The sequence below is a fragment of the Peromyscus leucopus genome, chromosome 7, assembly GCF_004664715.2.
Source record: "Peromyscus leucopus breed LL Stock chromosome 7, UCI_PerLeu_2.1, whole genome shotgun sequence".
NCBI lineage: Eukaryota > Metazoa > Chordata > Mammalia > Rodentia > Cricetidae > Peromyscus > Peromyscus leucopus.
In genome coordinates, this window is record NC_051069.1 from 10,338,469 (window position 1) to 10,357,227 (window position 18,759).

At 54.5% G+C, this 18,759-nt stretch overlaps 1 protein-coding gene across 1 annotated transcript in view; it reads left to right on the forward strand.

The window, feature by feature from the left end:
- Nucleotides 1-4,053: 4,053 nt before the first annotated feature.
- The window catches only part of Coro2b (coronin 2B), a 112,830-nt gene continuing 98,124 nt past the window's right edge, over nucleotides 4,054-18,759 (forward strand). Inside the window, exon 1 of the mRNA XM_028867114.2 lies at nucleotides 4,054-5,016. Within this exon, the coding sequence (XP_028722947.1) occupies nucleotides 5,002-5,016 (15 nt within the window). The 5' untranslated portion in view covers nucleotides 4,054-5,001. The remainder of the gene's footprint in view (nucleotides 5,017-18,759) is intronic.

The window sequence follows — 18,759 nt, forward strand, 5'->3', positions numbered from 1 at the left end:
TGTGTGTGTGTGTGCTGGCTGAGCTGCAGGGGCGGCTGGGAGCGGTGAAGGGAGAGGCCGCAAGACAAAGAGATGGAGACGGAAAAATGCAGCCCTAAGAACCGTGAACAGGGAAGGGGTGGGGAACAGCAGCTGACAGCCATGTCCAGGCCCCGCCAGGCAGAAGAGCCAGCCCTGTAGTCCCCAGCTCACCCGTTCATCCTCACAGGAAATGAAACACAGCACGTGTGTGCGCGCACGCGCACACACACACACACGCACAGAATGGGGGGCAGGCAGAGTGAAATCCTGATTAAGCACACAGAGTGGGCTCAGAGTGCCACTGCAACTGGGGATTAGAAACCTCCTTGGATGCATCCAGGAGGGCTTCCTGGAAGAGGCAGAGCTGGAGGAAAGGCTGGAGAAGCAGCTAGAGCTTCAGGCCAAGGAATGGCAAGAGTTAGGTGAGGCGGACCTAGAGGGACAAGGGGCAGAGACGGGTCCTGAGGACTCCGTCCGGGGCCTTAAACTGAGGTCGACGGGGAGCCTCTGCAAGGTTTTACAAACGCAGATCCATGTGTCTGAGCAGAAGTGCAGGAACTTCCAGCTAGAGGACAGATGGTGAGCGCAGGAGGCAGGCAGCCAAGGCCAAGGGAAGCAGAAGAAAATGCTGAGGGAGGACAGGAGGAGGGGGGAGGTTGGGCTGCTGCCATGGGGCCAGCAAGACTGTCAGAGCTGGAAGGCTGAGTAGCCGAGGGAGGCTAGAACGTGGCATGATGGAGATGGGGGCCAGGGGAACTCCTCCCTCTCTCCAGCTCTCTCTCCCTCTCTCTGCCCCACCTCCCTGGCTCCTTGCTGTAGGACACCTCCTGTCTTCAGTACCCAGGGGGTGCCCACTTCAGTGCGTCTTTCCTGGGAAACTGGAGCCTCCTGCAGGCCAGGAACAAGCCTCCCTCACTCTGTATGGAGGTGTCCGATACAGGGCTGGGCCAAGGCTGGGCAAGCGAGCATCAAGGCCAGGGAAGCCTCGGGTCTAGAGGACCTGACCCCTTGCTGTGTGGAGCAGGGACCTGAATCAGATGGCTACTGAGGCAGGCGCTAAAGAAGCCCGCGGAAGGAAGCCTTCTTGGGTGGCTGGAAGCTACCCAGAACCTCCTAGGTGCCTGCTGGAGAGAGAACAGGAGAGGAGAAGGAGGGGTAGTCACGGGTCTTAAAGAGACAGGTAAACAGATTCCACTAGGGGATTTCTACCCTGGGACTCAGGCAGTACCAGGAGAGCCGCACAGAGATGCCATTTGAGCTGGGCTTTGGAGGATGAATGTGAGTTTCGTCCCGCTAAAAACAAGGGATAAAGGTGTTGGAGGGTGAGCAAAAAGCGTCAGAAAGCTTGGGGGCATGAATGCCTCTGAAAGACACTGGAGCTGATGATGGGAACTCTTCTTTACCCCATGATTTGTGATGTACAGCCTGGGCTAGCCTGGGCTTGATTTAACACGTAGCTCAATACATGATCCAAGGAACTCAGACTGGAGCCACGTGGATACCACTTCTGTCTAGGACATGCCCTGAAGTGGAGTGTCCTGGACTCCCAGCCTAAAAGCACAGTGCTGAGAAGAGTGTGGCTAAGTGCTCTGCCCTCCCTGACTGACAGCAGCCACGTGACTCTCCATGTGCACCTTCCTCCAATGGGCCCCAGCAGTGCCCTTGAAAACACATTTTGCCAACCTCGGGGCCACTGTATCTCCTCCTCCACTCCTGGGTTCTCCTTCCGGGTGAACCTCGAGTCCATCTGTGTTCTCTCAAGCGTGGCTCCAAGTGGACCAAACCAAGATAGGCACTGTGGCTGGGGGACAGGCCTGGTGGTGCTGACAGCGTATCGTGGGAATGCTCACAGCTCTGAGTCCCTCCTTCAGGCTGATCCTGCGCCTGGCACCAGAGGCCTGGGCTTCTCGGTGAAGTATTCTGCCCATCCAGACCTCGTCTCTTTCTGAGGAGATGAAGATGTGATAGAAGGGGTGAGCCGGCAGGCGTGCGAGGAATCCAGAGTGTCTCCTCTCTGCCTTTGGAGCCTGTCACAATGGGTCCTGGGGGCTGCAGATTGATGCTCCTAATTACTTTTGGCTCAAGATGACATCAAGCATTTGTCTCATTCCCAGAGCCCATAACAACAGCAGCCTGTGGGGGAGGTGCCAAGAGGCATGCTGGGTAGCTGAGGATGACAGTCTGGGATCAGAAGTGAGATGGGTGATGGGTGCTGGTTGCTGGTGTTCTTGGCTGGCCCTCCAATGGTTTCTAGTAGGGTCATAGGGCTGGAGTAGCCTGGCTTAAGGCTCGCCAACTCAAGACCACCTGTCCCAACATGGTATCTGAATCCTTCTGATAGTGGTCAGTTGCCTGCTGGGAAATGTTTTCATGGGTCTAGTTTACATTTCTTCCACTGGTAGAACATTTATTTTGCTCGAAGTGTGTGTGTGTGTGTGTGTGTGTGTGTGTGTGTGTGTGTGTGTGTGTTTGTGTGTGTGTTGCAGAGAATGAAGCCTGGAGCCCTGTGCATACCAGATAAGTATTCTATCATCGAGATGCACCTTATCTTTGTTGTGAGTGTACAGCTGCACACGTTTATGATAGCCTAAAGTCAACACTGGGTGTCTTGCTCAATCATTCTCTGCCTTTATTAGTGTTGTTACTGAGACAGGGTCTCTCACTGAGCCCGGGTTAGATAGACCTGCCTCACACCTGCCCCACACTGGGATTACAGGTGTGCACTAACATACCTAGCTGGGGATTTGAACTCAGATCCTCATGCTCGCACGGCAAGCACTTTGCTGACTAAGGCAATCTCCCCAGCTCCTATACAACATCCTTGATTTGTACCTGGTGACATTAAATATTTCCTGGAGCTTTACACATACTCGGTAAGCATTCCATCATTGAGATACACTCTCTCTCTCTCTCTCTCTCTCTCTCTCTCTCTCTCTCTCTCTCTCTCTCTGTGTGTGTGTGTGTGTGTGTGTGTGTACAAGCGCGTGCATACATGCTTGTGATGGTCAAAAGTCAACATTGGATCTTTTTGTTGTTGTTCTTGTTTGTTTGTTTTGTTTTGTTTCAAGACAGGGTTTCTCTGTGTAGCCCTGGTTGTCCTGGAACTCGCTCTGTAGACCAGGCTGGCCTTGAACTCACAGAGATCCATCTGCCTCTGCCTCCCAAGTGCTGGGATTAAAGGTATATGCCACCATCACACTTGGGTGCCTTTGTTTTTGTTATTGCTGAGACAGGGTCTCTATTGTGTGCCCCGGCACACACAGGAGGAGAAGGCATAGCTAGAAGTCAGCCAGCTCCCTTCTGCACTCCACACACATGGAAGAAACTCAGATACTCTGAACTAAGTGTATGAGTGCACAGATCTGCGGTTGGAGTACCAGGTAAGAGCGGGGTGCCAGAGACGGGATGCAGTTGGACAGCCGCAGAGAATGAGGTGGGCGTTCCTGGAGCAGGGGTGAGGCAGTAAAGACTTGAGGTCTCACATGACCACACCTGGGAGGGGTCTGGCACAGAGCCAATGCCTGAGGCTGGAGGCTGCATCTACTCTCCTTAGAGACCTAGTAAGTTGCTCCAAGGCCCCTGGAGACTGTCGGGCATTTATATCCCTCCTAAGACACATAAGAGGTTCAAAGATGGCAACAGCTGTGGAGGAACCTTGTAGCTCACGGACTCAAGTCCGGCTCTGCCACTATGCCATCCCTTGCATTTGGGGCTGAAAAAAAAGAAAGAAAGAAAGAAAGAAAGAAAGAAAGAAAGAAAGAAAGAAAGCATGTAAATACAAACAACATCGGGTCTACCGCAAAGCACTTTACAGAGATTGGTCACTATGTGACTGTAGTTCTAGTCTACAAGTACAGCTGGGGGAATGGGCAAGCATCCCCCCCTTCCTGTTCGCGCACTTTCCTCCAGAGCAGGTGGTGCTCATGTGTGGCGTGGGTCTGGTTGTTCCGGCGAACTGCTGTGAAGAAATTCTGGGAGCAAGTGGCACACTTCAGAACCCCAGGAGAGAGTGAGGTGCCCCAATAACTCGCTCCCTCCTTCCCCCTCCATGGCCGCAGCACCTCCTTGTCTGTCCAAACCGGTTCTGCCCAGGTAGTTGCACGGCTATATTCAGGCAATTGTAGTTCAAATTCCTGCGGCGGCTGCAGGGTGCAGGTGACCTGGCCCGGATTTCCTCAGCACACCGGCACCTGTCGTCTCCCCCAAAACAGTGCTGTGGACATTCTTGAGAAGGGTCGGCCCTGTCCCTCCTATAGAGGGCTCCCTGGCTGTCCTTATAACTATACAACGCAAGGTCTGCAAAGGGGCTACCAAGAAGCTTGCCACCAAGTGGAGAACCGCAGGCGAATCTGGTGGGCCAACCCGGTCCTATGCCCCTGTCCAAGTCACTTCCCACTCAGGTCCTGTCTCTTCCGATGTAACGTGGACCACGTTGGCCTCGGGGCGAGCTCATCTCTGAGGACTTAGATCCAAAGGAGTGCTTCCTGGCAACCCTGAACTGGTGTGGCAGCTGTGGGACTCGTAGCGGGTGGACTTTCGGAACCTCCAGGGGGCGACCGGACCTGGGAAGGCATCTCGGCCGCGCGCCGCGCCCGTCCAGCGTGTGACTTCACCCAGCGCCCGGAGCCAACGCGGCACAGAGGGCCGGGTTGCCGCCCACGCCCCCGGCCGCAGGTGCCAGCAGCCCAAGGGGGCCGAGCCTGGACGCACCGGGCTGGGGACCGCCAGGCGTCCGGACTGCGCTCCCGCCTCTGCCTCCGCCTTCTCTTTGTAGCGAGTCCCCGGTCGGTCCTCCCCGCCCCCCGCGCGGCCCGCCGCCCGCCTTTCTTCCTGCCTCGCCTTCCTGCGGCGCGGCGGCCTCATCTATTATAGATGCTCGGCCGCGGCTGACATCAGCCAGCGGCCTCCCGAGCGTGCGGTCCCCAGCCCGGCCCAGCAGCCCGCCGCCGCCCGCGCCCGGCCCCGCCGCCCGCTTTCTGCATGACTGTCACAAAGGTAAGCAGCGCAGACCGTCGCCGCTCTGGGGACCCGCGGGCGTTGCAGCCTCCCGGGCCCCGGCTGAGGGGCGCAGGAAAGGATCGCGCGCACTCTCCGGCTCCCAGGAGTCGCTCGGCCCCCGGGGAGACTGCAAGATGCCAGGAAGGGATGCTCCTTCGTTGCTGCCCTGGGCGGTGTGGACTACATCCCTGCGCGCCCTGGGACTGCATTTTTTAACCCTTGTGGAAGATGCTGCAGTTTTAACCCCTGGAGAGCTGCTTCGGGCTGGCGGGTGCACTGGTTGTCTGTCCCTCAGTGTCACGCGCCGTGAGGACTGAGGGCCCCCGCATGCTGATGATGCAGGGATAGGCTGGCCATCCTGGTCAGGCTCACGAGGGGAGCTGCACCCCACCTGCCCGCTTCTGCTGTGTACCCCAGGAGCCGGTGCCCCACTCCAAAGCTACCCTGTGGAGGCGCTGCCTGATCCCTGAGTAGCTGCCAGAGATAGGGAAGGTTCTACGCATCAGGGCGGGTGGGTAGGAGTGGAGCTGGGAAGAGAAGGTGGGTATCCTGGCAGACCCCAGGCTGGAGGAAGTTCTTGGGCTTGTCACAGGAGCCCGGGTTTGTTAAAGAACTTTGTGGGATGTCTTCCCTGCCGCCGCCGCTGTAGGAAGCAGAGTTAAGAGGAGAGCCCATTGGGGCAGTGGGATGGGCCCAGAGCTAAGACAGACTTGACCTCATCGCTCCAGGAGGGTTAGGCCTACTTTGGGCTTCGGTTTCCTCTTGTGCAATGGGAGAGCGAAAAGATGGGCCTTGGTGGTGATGGAAAAACTAGAGAAGACAATGAACTGTACTCTTCCCAGGTTCTGTCAGAGGCCAGACCTCACATCCTGGCAGTGGGCTTGGGCCTTGGCATTGCCCGTGGATTTAGTCATCCGTACACCTCAGGCCAGACTCTACCATTCCCAACGGCTCACTGGCTCTTACAGCTGGGGAGGTGGAAGCCAAGCAGGACAGGCAGCCTGCTGTGGCCAGAGTCAGCCGAGACAGCTTATCCATTCTAGATCCTTCTAATAAGCCCCATGCCCCAGTGACATGCTCACTCCAGCTTCAGACCTTGTCATCAGTTCTGGGACTCGGGGAGCATTACCAGGAGAATGTGAACTTGAGGGCTGGGCGTGTATACGCCTGTGCTTGGGGTGGTCCGTCAAGCTTGCTGTATCAAGTGGTGGGATGCTTGGCGTTTTAAAGTTAATCCAAATGTCGTTAGGCTGAGGGATGGTTATTGAGGTTGTGAATGCCAAAGCTGCGGGCAGGTGGGGTCTGAAGAGTAATGCATGAGCCTGGGTGGGGGAGTAAGGGCTGGGACTGGGAATCACAGCACCGAGGCTGACTCAGCAATCCCTCTGTCCATGTAAACAGGTTTGGACAACTTTTCTCTATTGTTGTATAAGACTCTATTTAATTGAGGAAGAAGCAGAGGCTCAGAGAGGCGAGGTGATGTGCCTAAGGTCACACAGCAAATACGTGGCAGGCTTAGGATTTACCCTCAAGTCTGCCTCAGTCTCCAGGTGGAGACCTTCCCGTTGCTCAGTACTATTGAACCCCCGGGACTACTGGACTTCCATGGCAGAGGGTCACTGCCTGGAGGCCTGGACCCTGGACTGGAATGGAACAGGGAGGTAATGATCACGGGGGCCACTTAGCCCATCTTGCCTTTAGGTACACAAAGATTATTCTCTAACACCGCCCTGCCCAGCCCCCCAACAAGCCCTTCTGTGTGTCTCTTGTCTCCTGCTCAAACCAATGTGGCTTTGGCTTAAGCCAGATCAGAGGATTAAATAAAATCCCCACTTTAACCCTGTCTTTTCTCTCCGCACTAGTGCTGTACAGCACAGGCCCACTCCTGTAAGGCACAGGGAGGCCGGCTGCACGTGGCCCTGAGACTTAGAAGGCATGGCCTCTAGTGCTAGATGGACCACTAACAGGAGATATGACCTTGGACCCGTCGTCTCTCTCCTCAGGCCTCTGGCAGGAGCTGGTTCCAGGGACCCACGTCTTCTGCTCTTGGCAAGGTGTGCTTGGGGCTCTGTCATCTGGGGGTGGTCCAGTTACTCCCCGATTAAAAAGAAGAATCCAATAAAGAATGTGGGAGATGGGAATCACTGTAGGGGAGAGAGTGACGAGAGATGATCTCCTGGTCACCGTGCTCCAGGTAAAGAGTCATGGTGTCCCTCTATGTTCCCTGCTAGAGTCCTCTGGGCCAGTGCTTGGGGGAGGTCACAGGCTCTGAGCCCTCAGAAGGACTTGGCAAGTAGAGAGGGCAAAAGCAAGCAGTAAGTCGCTAGACTGTCAGCGGCACTTCCTTAATGGAGCTGAGCCTCAGTTTCCCACTTACCATTCTGTCTTTCTCACGTTCCCCAACCCCTTCCTTGTGGGAAGCCACTATATCTAAAGTCTAGGGATCTGTGGAGGGATACCTGCCCTAATTGACGCCTGTGCCAACAGTGACACGGTCATGCTGTGGCCTTCTAGGCTGGTGGCCGTGTTAGGACATCTTTGTTATGATGTTCAGCTCTGTTTGGATGTGTTTTAGCAAGCTACCTAATTCTTTTATGGAAGCGGGGAGGGGCTAAGAAGAAATGCAATATAGGGAAGGACCAGAGGCAGCTTCCCAGCCTGTAGACACCTGGTCACGGCCACACCTCTGCTTGTGCCCCTACAAAGCAAGCCCTCCAAGGAGAGCCCAGAGGCTGCTTCCTGGTTGACAGGAGCTCCAGACCACGCTCACGCTCAGGTTTTCACGCCTGCCCTTCCTAGTGTTCTACCTCGATCCAGCCCCTGACACGCGCTTGTGCGGGTATCGCTCCCCCACCTTGCAACATCTGAACTGCTGTCAGATGGGAGATCGGAGCATTAAAAGGAATCAGAATTGAGTGCAACGTACAAGTTCATGGGCTGGAAGAAAAGTCTGTGCACTGCATGTAGGCGTTTCACTGATCAGTCCCTCTAGTTTGATCTCCTGGAGCTTGTGAGTCTAGGAAGAGATCCCTTACACTGGCTGGGCTTGTCTATTCTATGTGCTGTGTAGAGGTAGAGGCTTGTGGGTTTAATGTCTTCAGGCTCTGGGGCTAACTTGGAGATCACAGTGTACCCCACATGGCAGGAACCAGCTGTACATGAGCAGAACCTAGAGGTGAGCATTTGAGTCGAGTCTTTCTGGCAGCCTCCTTCTATCTGAACAGTGATTCCAGGATAGTGGGTATCACTGTAACCACGCCTGTGCCCTTCTTTGTAAGCCAGCCTTCTCCCTCTGCCTTAATCAGAGCCTCAGCCTGTTTGCAGGAGCCCCTGCCTTCCACTGAAAGGGAACGGGCCAAGGATGGCATTACCCTTCCCAGCAAACAAGAGTTTAGCCAAGATCAGATGCCTCCTGAGCATCTGGGGAGCCACCAGGGGAGAACAAAATGTCGGAGACGTCAAACATCCTACGCTTTCCCTTGGAAAATGAGGGACCCAAGATCCTGGGAGCACAGGTCGTGACCTGCTCCAGCCATTGGCCAGCCCAGGGCTGGAGGGCTGAAAGCTGGTCTTTCAGATTCTGAATGGCCTCTCTCCGTGTGGAGTTACTCTGCAAAGGGGACCTCAGGCAGCCTGAATGGAAGTGTTCAGCTGGATTCTGGTCACCCTCCTTACTCAGCTTTCCGTGTCTGTGTTGCTGGGGTCTGGATTTCTCTCTGCTAGACCATCTCCGCCTCCTCCTCCTCTTTGTGTGTGTGTGTGTGTGTGTGTGTGTGTGTGTGTGTGTGTGTATGTGCGCATGCACCAAAGTAATGATGGAGTCTCACTGTTGGGATGGCCTGGGTCCCAGCAGCCCATCTCTAGTTCCCCTCTTTCCCCTACTTTTGACTAGGAAAGGGGGGTGGGCTGCAGGTCACAAGCCAGGTCCAATGATGCAGAAGTGTCAGAGAAGACCCAGTCTCCATCCCACAGGCCCTCCTGCCTCCTCTTGCCTTTGTCCTGCTTCCAGGTGTCTGGTACTCTGGTGTTCCTCAGAAAGGTGTGTGGCTCAACCACTCAGTATGCATCCTCAGAATACCTACCTGGACCAGGCCATGGCTAGTTACCAGGGACACAGAAAACACAAGCCATAGCCCCTGCCCTCCAGGACCTCAGAGGAGCAGAGATAGAAGAGATGTGTGACAAGAGTCCCAAGTTAGATCTCAAGGCTGCGTGGGCAGCAGTCAGGAGCAGTCAACCCTGCCTGCATGCTGTAAGCACTCAGTAGAAGCAGGCTCCTTCCGTCTGTCCTTCCTTCTTCCTTCCCATCTCTGCCACAGGGTGGTAAAACCCATCCTCTAGAAAAGCCATTAGATCTTTTAGTCCTGCTGCATCCAGAGGCCCTGTGCTCTCTGATGGGAGGCCTCACCCTGGGCACCTGTGGTCACTCTGAGAGATGTCTGGGAAGGACTGTGAAGCCAGTGCAGACCTGAGCTTTGCCAGTGAGGAGCATGGCTCCTGGCAGGATCCCTGGCCTGGCGGCATCCGGCCTGGAGTCTCAGGATGGAGTGAGTTTTTCCACTGCTCTTGGGCAGGCCCAGCTCACTGGAGCAGACACAGCCCCAGCCAGCACCGTGGCAGCCACCACTGCCGGCCCGCAGAGTCTCGGCTCCTGGCACCGGGGCAGCCAGGGACTGACTTGCATCTGCCTGGCCCACAGAGCTTGTCAGCTGTCCAGAAGATGAGGGAATGTGCAGATTCCCTGTGTGCCCAGCCCTGCTCCTTTCCCCTTCTGTAGAGTCCTGAGCTTACTAGGTGGCCTCTGGGGACCCAGGCCCCAGCTCCACAGCAGCCTGGAGCCAGGGCAGCTGGGAGCAGCTGGCACAGGGCAGGCAGACCCTGCCAGGCCAGGGCAGATGCAAAGCCAGTGGCTGCCACATGAGAAGGAGCTGTTCAGAATGAGCCTCCCTTTGTAGGTCTGGAGTGGCACCAGCTGCTCAGGGACACCAAAGAGTGGGGGAGGGGAGCTGCCACTTCCTTCTTTCTCTCACCCCTGAGGAGGCCCCTGGGGGGACTTTGTAATCAGTTTCTGGCCTGGTCCTTCCTTCTAATTAATTAAGGAAGCACTGAGGGTCTGCTGGGGCTCGGTTTACAGAGTGTCTGCGAGAGCCCCCCCCGCTCTGAATCCTTAGACCATCTGCACCCGGAGAGTCCCCTCGGTTTAAGGATGAGCAAACAGAGCCTTGAGGGTGGAGAGGTCACCACACCCTAGTCACAGAGCTGATGTGGGTCAGAGGCAGCCGCAAGCCCACATCTGGCTTGGGAGCTCAGCCTCCTTTCCAATCTCATCTTCCTAGTTCCCGCTCCTTCAACATTAACCAGCATCCCAGTGGGACCAAGTGTATGTCCTGGGCGCATGCGAACACACAGACCTCGCAGAACTGGGAGTGGGCGTATCGTCTGCTCTAAGGACAGAGGGTATCTTGTCCAGCCATGGCGTCTGACATGAGGCTACTTGGACGGTGCTGCCAGCCTGGTCACAACAGCGAGTGACAGCTGCAGATTCACCTCTGTTCCCCTGACACTGAGAATGCAGACTTTGCTCCAGGCCTGCAGACCCATCCAGAGGTCGCCTTGACTTCCAGAAGGTTCCTGCTGGTGAGGGGTGCCAGTGGCATGGAGGAGAAGGCAGGCTTTGAGGTCAGATAGATGGTCTCTCTCATGTACTTGCTCTGTGTTCTTGGCCAAACTACCTAAGCTCTCTGGACATGCTTCCCCATCTAGTAGTGGGGATTGATAACAGGAACACTTACAAGGATTATTATTATTACTAACTCCAAGGGAGCCTGTCCATGTGAAGCACTTACCACACACCTGGCAGTGAGTGTTAATACAGAAGGCAGGAAGACAATTAACGTGCATCCTGGGGGCTGTGAAATCAGCAGCTTTGGGGGCTCTGGAGTGGCCTCCATTCTGCCCTGATACCTCTGGTAGGGGTCAGGAAGTGATGTGAGCTGTGCTAAGAAGAATGAAGAGGAGGTAGCAGGTGAAACGAGTGGCCTAGGGGTAGGTGAGAGGCACAGGGTCAGGATGGGCTAATGTCTGGAATTGGACTCTACTATCGCTGGTGACCGCAGGGAGGAATGTGGAATATGGGCATCAGCTCACGCAATCCTCAGGATGCCGTGCAGCGGGATGCTCTTCTTATCTCCACTTTACAGATGAAAAATCCAGCACTCCAAGTGACTGCAGAAGGTGGTGCAGTCAGGCAGAGTGGAGGCCACCCAGATGTGGGCCTCCTACCCACGGCTTCCTTCTCTCCCTTGGCCCAAGAGTCGACAATGGGAGAGCGGCCCCAACCTGGCCAGGGGATGTGGACATGGCATGGTCAGTCACTCTGGCTCTGTCCCTAGAGCCTTCCTGGACTTCAAGGAGGGCAGTGGTCATGCTGGCCCCAGGCTGCAAAGTGAGATCATTTGTTTCCAGATGAGCTCTGGAAAAAAAAGCAAGTTGGCTTTGGCAGAGAGCTCCCTGCCTTCCATCTCCAGGGAGATCAGCCATGACCATTGGTGTTCGTTCTGCTTTTCTTGTTATCTAGATGGGCCTGGGACTTTTAAGTGGGCCTATGGGGATATACATGCAGATGTTTGGAAGGCCACGGCTCTGCGGCTGGCCATCTACACACCAGGAGCATCAAGAAGATAAGGGCTCAAGACAGCACACATGCCACGGGCTTAACCCCACGGGGGCCTGTGAGGACCGCGGCTCACACCCAGGAGGCTCTGGCCACACCGAGACAAAGGCAAAAGGACATTCCCACTGAGGACAGTTCCAGGGGCTCCAGGCTCAGACTTAACTCCGGGGGAGCCTAGGATCATAGGGTCAAGCTCCCTGAACCTGTGAACACCACAGAAACGTTTGAGGGTTAGGAATGGTCCTGTCTGTCTCTTCCGTTTGCTCGTGAACTCTGCTGTGTAAGGAAGCAGGTCTCAGCCTTTCTCCAGGTGGAGATTCCTGTTTCCAAGGGATGCACAGACGGGACAGCAAAAAGGAAGAGAGGCAGCTAACACTCCCCTAGGCTATGTCGTGTGTGTGTGTGTGTGTGTGTGTGTGTGTGTGTGTGTGTGTGTGTGTAAGAGAGAAGAAAGAGAGAGAAAACACATGCACAGGGAAGGCTGGCCTGGAGCTCACTGATTTGAACTCTGGCCGGCCCAGTGACCCTCCCACCCCTGCCTCCTGAGCCCTAGGATTAGAACTGTGTGCCACCATACTGAGATCCAACCCAAGACTTCATGCTTGCAAGGCAAGCATCTTACTGACTGAGTTACCACCCCCGCCCACACTAAAAGTATTTTTGGAGGGGCTGAGGGTTTGGCTCACTGATGGAGCACTTGCCCAGCAATGACAGGACCTGGGCTCTACCCCTAGCTCTGCAAAAAAATTTACTTTACATTCTTAGTTTATTAATCTGTATGGAAATCTATGCGGTCTGTGCTGTTATCAGTCCTCTTCCTGTAGTCACAGAGACGGAGGCCAGTGAAGAGACAGCTAAGGACGCACAGCAAGTCTTTGGCTCAGCCCGACTCCAGGGCCTTTAGTCTCTCCAGAAGGACACGCCGAGCCCAGACCATGGTGAGAGAAGAGAGTTGGAGACAGAAGATCCAGGCCTTGTCTTGTTTCTGTTCTTTACCATGAGGTGCTGGGCTAGGTCCTCCATCTCCGAGTACCGGTACGGTATCCTCTTCCCTGTAACATGAAAATCATGTGGACATTGGGTGCTTTGTAGACGTCACAGAAAGAGATGGCCTGCTGTGCTCTTCTCCTTGTTGCCCCTCCGTCCATGCCAGTACCTCACAGTCTGCAGAGCTAGGCAGTCTCCCTCCATGGCTGGCTCCTGGCTCCCCTACTGCAGTCCTGACCAGAATTGATTCATTGTCTGTGGGCGGAAAGGAAGCTCTTCCAAATAGTTCCTGTTCTGCTCCATGTGGATGAGAAGTTGCTGTTCTTTCTCCCTGTTTGGTCGATGCGTGCTGTTTCAATCTGCTTGAGACAGACAAAATGCCTGTAAAACGACTGGGTTCTGGGTCTGTGGAGGGATGGCCCGGGCAGCAAAGTGTTTGCATGAGAATGAGAACCTGAGTTTGGCTCCGAGCACCCACGTAAAAAGCCAGGCGTGGTTACATGTGCTGTAACCCCAGGACTGGACAGACAGACAGACAGACGGGAGGATCTGGGGCTTGTTGGCCAGCCAGTCTGGCCTAATTGATGTTTCAGGTTTGGCAAACACACACACACACACACACACACACACACACACATTGGTATGTTGCTTTAATTAAAAAAAAAAAAAAAAAAACAAAAAACAGATAAAGCACTGAAACCCTGATGTGGCATCTTACTTCCAGGCAGCTGAGCTCCCCACGGAAGGGGAAGGTCCCAGATGGGCCCATAACTTCAGGTCACCATTAGATGAACAGGATCCTTGCTGTGGATACACCCTGGCCCCTGGAGTACTGGCCTGCTTTGCCTTGGGGTTCCTGAGAAGGCATACCCTTGCTGGCTTAAATGTCTTGACTTTCATTTCTGAACTCACAGCTTTGGGGTCTGGAAGCTGGTGGGATTGCCAGGGCCTGGGAAGCTATCGGGAAGGAAGGGGACAGAAGAACCTCACTCCTGGGTCTTCTGTTCGTGTCTCTCTGCTGACCACAGGAAAGGCCCCTCTGCAGAAATCCCCAGCGAACGTAGGGCTTGTGGGGAAGGGGATTTCTGCAGACCCGAGGAGTCATCTGATAACTTTGTCAACCATCTGTCTTCTAAAGATCCCATGTCTACCTTCCTGTTATACTCATAATGGCCCCTGGGAACAGACCCAAGTTATTATAGATTGAGGTTACTTTGGGGCCTAAGCTAGCCCTTTCTTTTGGGGTCCTGGGGCATATTAATTTCTTAGTTCTTGGAGCTCTAAGACTCCTAGACTCTAGTATCCCAGCCAGCAGGTAGCTATGTGCTACCGACTTCTTTTTTTCCTTCCTTCCTTCCTTCCTTCCTTCCTTCCTTCCTTCCTTCCTTCCTTCCTTCTTTTCTTCCTTCCTTCCTTTTTTTTTCCCCAAACATAGTTTCAGGGTTAGCCTCAAACTCACTGTGTAGCTAGGGATGACTTTGAACTGATTCTTCTGCCTCTACCTCATGACTGTTAGGATTACTGGCATCCACTCCTACCCCGGCTTACACAGTGCTGGTAACTGAACCCAGATCTTCATGAATGCTAGGCAAGTACTCTACACACTGGATTACATCCCTAGCCACTTGATGATTTCTGAGTATTTGCTCTGGCTCCCTGACTTAACTGTGAGTCTGTCGAGTCTCCAGGCTTATCCCTTTTGGTACCTCTCATGACATTTGTCCAAGGGCCATGCACTTTAGCAAGGGTACATGAGAATCTCTAGAACAAGATTTGAGCAAAACCCAAGACATCGGCCAACTGCTGCTGCTGCTGGAGCTCAGCTCTCACTGTCAGAGATCCAGGGTCCACTGGAGCCAGAGGGGCACTGAAGATACATAGGGATGTGCCCCTCCCCTACTGCCCAGAAGCTCTGTCTCAGGGGGCCTGGGGGAAGATATAGTTCTGTGGGATGATGGTCCCTGTCCCCCAAATGAGTCAGCTCCAGTTAAGCAGGAGTTTCTCAGCTTCTTGTACTTGCCTGATACTAACGATTCAAGGACTGATTGAAAGGTTGAGGGTGGAAAGTTCCAGAATCTTGAAACTTAGAGAACTCAGACTGGATTGGAGGGGGGCCCCTGAGTGGAGAGGCTTGGTTCCCCAGGGGACCAGCCAAGAGTGCTCTGTCTTGAGGCCTGGTTCTGGCAGTGGCAGAGATAGGAGGAGCTGGGACTATGGGGGGCTGCAGCTGCCAGCTCTACATGCCAGGCTGTCATTGTGGCCTCTGCTGTCCCTGTTGGGAGTCTCTTCCTGGCAGGCTGGGCTCTGGCCAGCTCTCTCTCCTTTTATCGTGGAGGCCCTGGGTTGGGAGCCTGGGTTGCTAAGAGCTCTCCTCTGGCCAGCCCCTATCACCAGCCAGAGGAGATTCTCAGCCAAGTCATGGCTGAAACTCTGGCTTGAGGGAGAGAAAGGGAAGATGGGGGAGGGGAAGGAATGGGTCCTCAAAAGCCGTGAACAAAGCTACCCCTGTGGGGCCAGGGAGCGCCATCTTGCTGGGGTGGCCTGGAGCTGGGGCTGTGCAGGCCTTGGCTTTAGGTAAAAGAGTGGGAAGACGTGTTCTCCCAGCCTGCCCCTCCGCTCTGCACTGCATGGCCGTGACCTCATGCTCCCCACAGCTCTGCAGCGATCCACAGTTTTCACTTGGGGAAACTGAATCTCCAGGAAGGTGCATAAAACTATGAACACCCTGGCTCACACAGCAGGGGAGGGTAGAGGGAATCAACCCTGGGATGCATAGCACCAGGCGTCTACAGGAGCGTTGAAGACCATGGCCTGGCTGTAGATGGTAGATAATGGATGGTACCCTGCATGTGCCTTCCCAAGCCTCCCGCTTACACCTACATTAGAGTTCATTCCCTTCGGGGCCTTGAGTTTTTGTTGTTTTCAGACAGGGTTTCATGTAGCCCAAGTTAGCCTTGAATTTACTATACATCCTTAGGATAACCTTGAACTCCTAACCCACATGCCTCTACCTTCCCAACACTGGGATTATAGGTGTACACCACCATGCTGTGTCTTTATTTTGTTGTTGTTTAAATGAAGTTCCGAGGCTCAAACCCAGAGCCTTGTTCAGCTAGGCAAGCACTGTATCAACTGAGCTACATCGCAGAACCCCTTTGGGTCCTTGGATTATATAAGTCCCTTGGAGGGTAACCTTTCAGCAGCTGTCGCTTTCTGGACCTGGCCTCCAGAAAAGTCAGGAGAGGTTCTTGAAGAGAAAGTGAGGCAGGGTGAGCTCCAGTTCTGAAGGCAGGGAGGGAAGAGGAGGTGGGGTGGGAAGGAAGGGAAGGGAAGGGAAGGGAAGGGAAGGGAAGGAAGGGAAGGGAAGGGAAGGAAGGGAAGGGAAGGGAAGGAAGGGAAGGGAAGGGAAGGGAAGGGAAGGGAAGGGAAGGGGCATAGGCAGCTTCTCCGGCAAGCTCTGGACTGGCACCTTCCTACCCCTCGCCCCTGTGTAAACACAGAGAGGCCCTGGAGTCACTCAGAACACACTTGCAAAGATTTGTGAGCTAGACCCTCAGCTGCCCTGGGGATACAGACAGGGTTAAACCAAAGTGTCATGTCTCTGTAGGGAGACCGGGCCACTCAGAAAAATGCAGGGATGCAGGGGTGCCGAGGAAGAGGATGCCAGGCAGAGCATAGAGAACAGTGAGAGAGATACCTGCTCAGACTTAGGGTGCCCTTAGGAGTGGGCTGGAAAGTTGGAGCAGTATCTGGAGGAAGCAGCCTGGCTCTGCCTTCAAGGATGCTCAGGTGAGGATGGGTGAGGGGCCAGGAGACATTCCAGATGGGGGGGGTGTGAGCAACAGTGTGGGAAGGTTACAAATTTAGTTCGCTGTGGGCCAGACAAGAGCTGGGAGCTACTGAGCAGGGAGGTTGAACCACGGCAGAGAGGCAAGGAGGAGCCATGGGACTCTGGATTCCGAGCCTTCCAGAGAGTTTAAGTGAAGTAAACCATGGCCCTGTTTGCACTTTTGGAGGGCCTGCCTTGACCTGTGTTGGCCTGGAGACAGAGAATGAGCAGACGCTCCCAATGCCTGCCCTTTTCCTAAGGACAGCTCCGAGCAGGCTACTCCATGACACTGCCCTTGACACTTGCTCCATGACACTCCATGCCCTGTCCTTCATTCTAGACTTTAGAATGATAGATGTAGAGGAAGCTGGGTAAGGCCTGTCTCTTTCCAGGAAGACATAGCCAGAGCACAGTGACAAGGCCGTGTGGGACCTGGGGCTCCTGCCTGAATCCTGACCTCACTTCCTATGTGACCTTGGGTTGGTCCCTCCTGCCAAGACTCCGTTTCCTCAGCTGTCCAAGGATGATATCACCTGGTGCGGCTGGGTTCAGGAGTGACTTGAGCCCTGCCGCTGTCCCACTGTGATCCCTGCTTACCCTTCTTCTCCCCGAGTTCCCAGACCCCGAAACCTGCATCTCTTTCCGAGCACATTCTCCAACGTGCACACACTTCCTCTTTCCTCCTTCAGGGAGGACCGCAGGAACTTCAGGCAGAGAGGTGAGCTCATGTCCTGTCACCGACCTGCCCAGTAGCCTGAGAAAAGGTATTCATCTCTTGAGTTCTAGGTTTATTGCTGCATGATTGGAACCCTGGTGCCCAGGACACATGGGAAGAGGATCTTTCCAGCCAGGGCCTTGCCTAGCTGTGCCTGTCTGCCTTCATTCAGCAACAGAGCTCTTCTCTGATGGGATTTTTCCCACTTTCAGTGGTACTCAGTGTGAGGTCGTGCACAAGAACCTTCTAGATGGACAGTGATTGACATGAATGTACATGTGTATAAACATCCACCACTCCATCACTCTGCACCTAGGGGTTGTGCACCAGGGCAATATATATATATATATATTTATATATATATCATATAAAATATGTAAAGGCGTAGCAGAAGAAGGATGCTCTCTGACTCTCAGAAACCAACCCACTCTAAGGATGCGGCTTTGTGCTCCAGAAAGCCCAGATCTGGGGGATCAGGGAGGTAGGTCTGGGGTCTGCACTGGGACCTCAGGAATGCAGAACCCACAGTGGCTCCCTATTGCCACTGGTGGTGATTTCAGCCTCACCTAACCCCTGCCTCTGGGGGCTGGCTTGTGGATCTGCACCCTGGATGGTGCTTGATTCTCTGTTCTCCAGTGACCAGCTCGAAGGTATTCAGAGTTCTGCAACACAGTTCATTAGTTGGTCCTCCCTGTATCTTGGCATCTGAGGGATTTCAGGGAGGTGGCCTGGGTGGCAGTGTGCTTCCTAGAGATCCCTTCCAGACCTAGCAGTGGCCCTCAGACAGCCGGTGACACAGGAGCTGTCTCCAGGGACAATGTGATGAAGGGGATGCCATAGGAGTGGTTCCTGGGTGGTGGCAACCAAGAGCCACAAGGGGGAGAGGAGAGGGGCAAGGCAATGTAGGATGATGATCAAGTAAGGTGACAGCGGCACTTCTGAGCTGATGGACAGAGAGAAAATGCAAACAAACAAGCAAAGAGGTCTTTCCAGAAGTCTATTGGAAAGGGAAGGCCTGGTCTGAGTAAGGGGGGAGCTACAAAGGAGGATCTCGGCTTCCAGAGAGTGTGGAGCAGACAGCCCTGAGCTTGGGAGGCAGGGTGGGGCTGGATGGGAGCACAGGAAACAACCATCTGCAAATCAGAACTCCATTGGCTGCAGGGGCCACCGAATATTCCAGATCCAAGAATAATGTGCCCCCCCCCAAAAAAAAGTTGGGATAAATAAACAAAAGGGACTGGTGCAGGGCACCCTCGGAGAGTATGAGTTTCCTCATAGTTCAGGGTTCGATTCTCCTGTGGGTGGTACCTTTCTGTGGGGGATCCTAGCGTCCCTGCAGTGGTGACTGAAGTGTCCCCAAGAACAGCAGACACAGAGCAGACCTCCTGGCGGGCGGTGGGGAGGGATGCTTCTGACAAGGACTGAACTCTGGATTCCAGCTCTCTGCAGGTTACATCCCCATGAGCAGCCTCAGCAGGAAGGGCCTTGATTTCCTGCCATCCCCTGTCCCCCGCTACCCTGGGGGCTCTGGAGTGC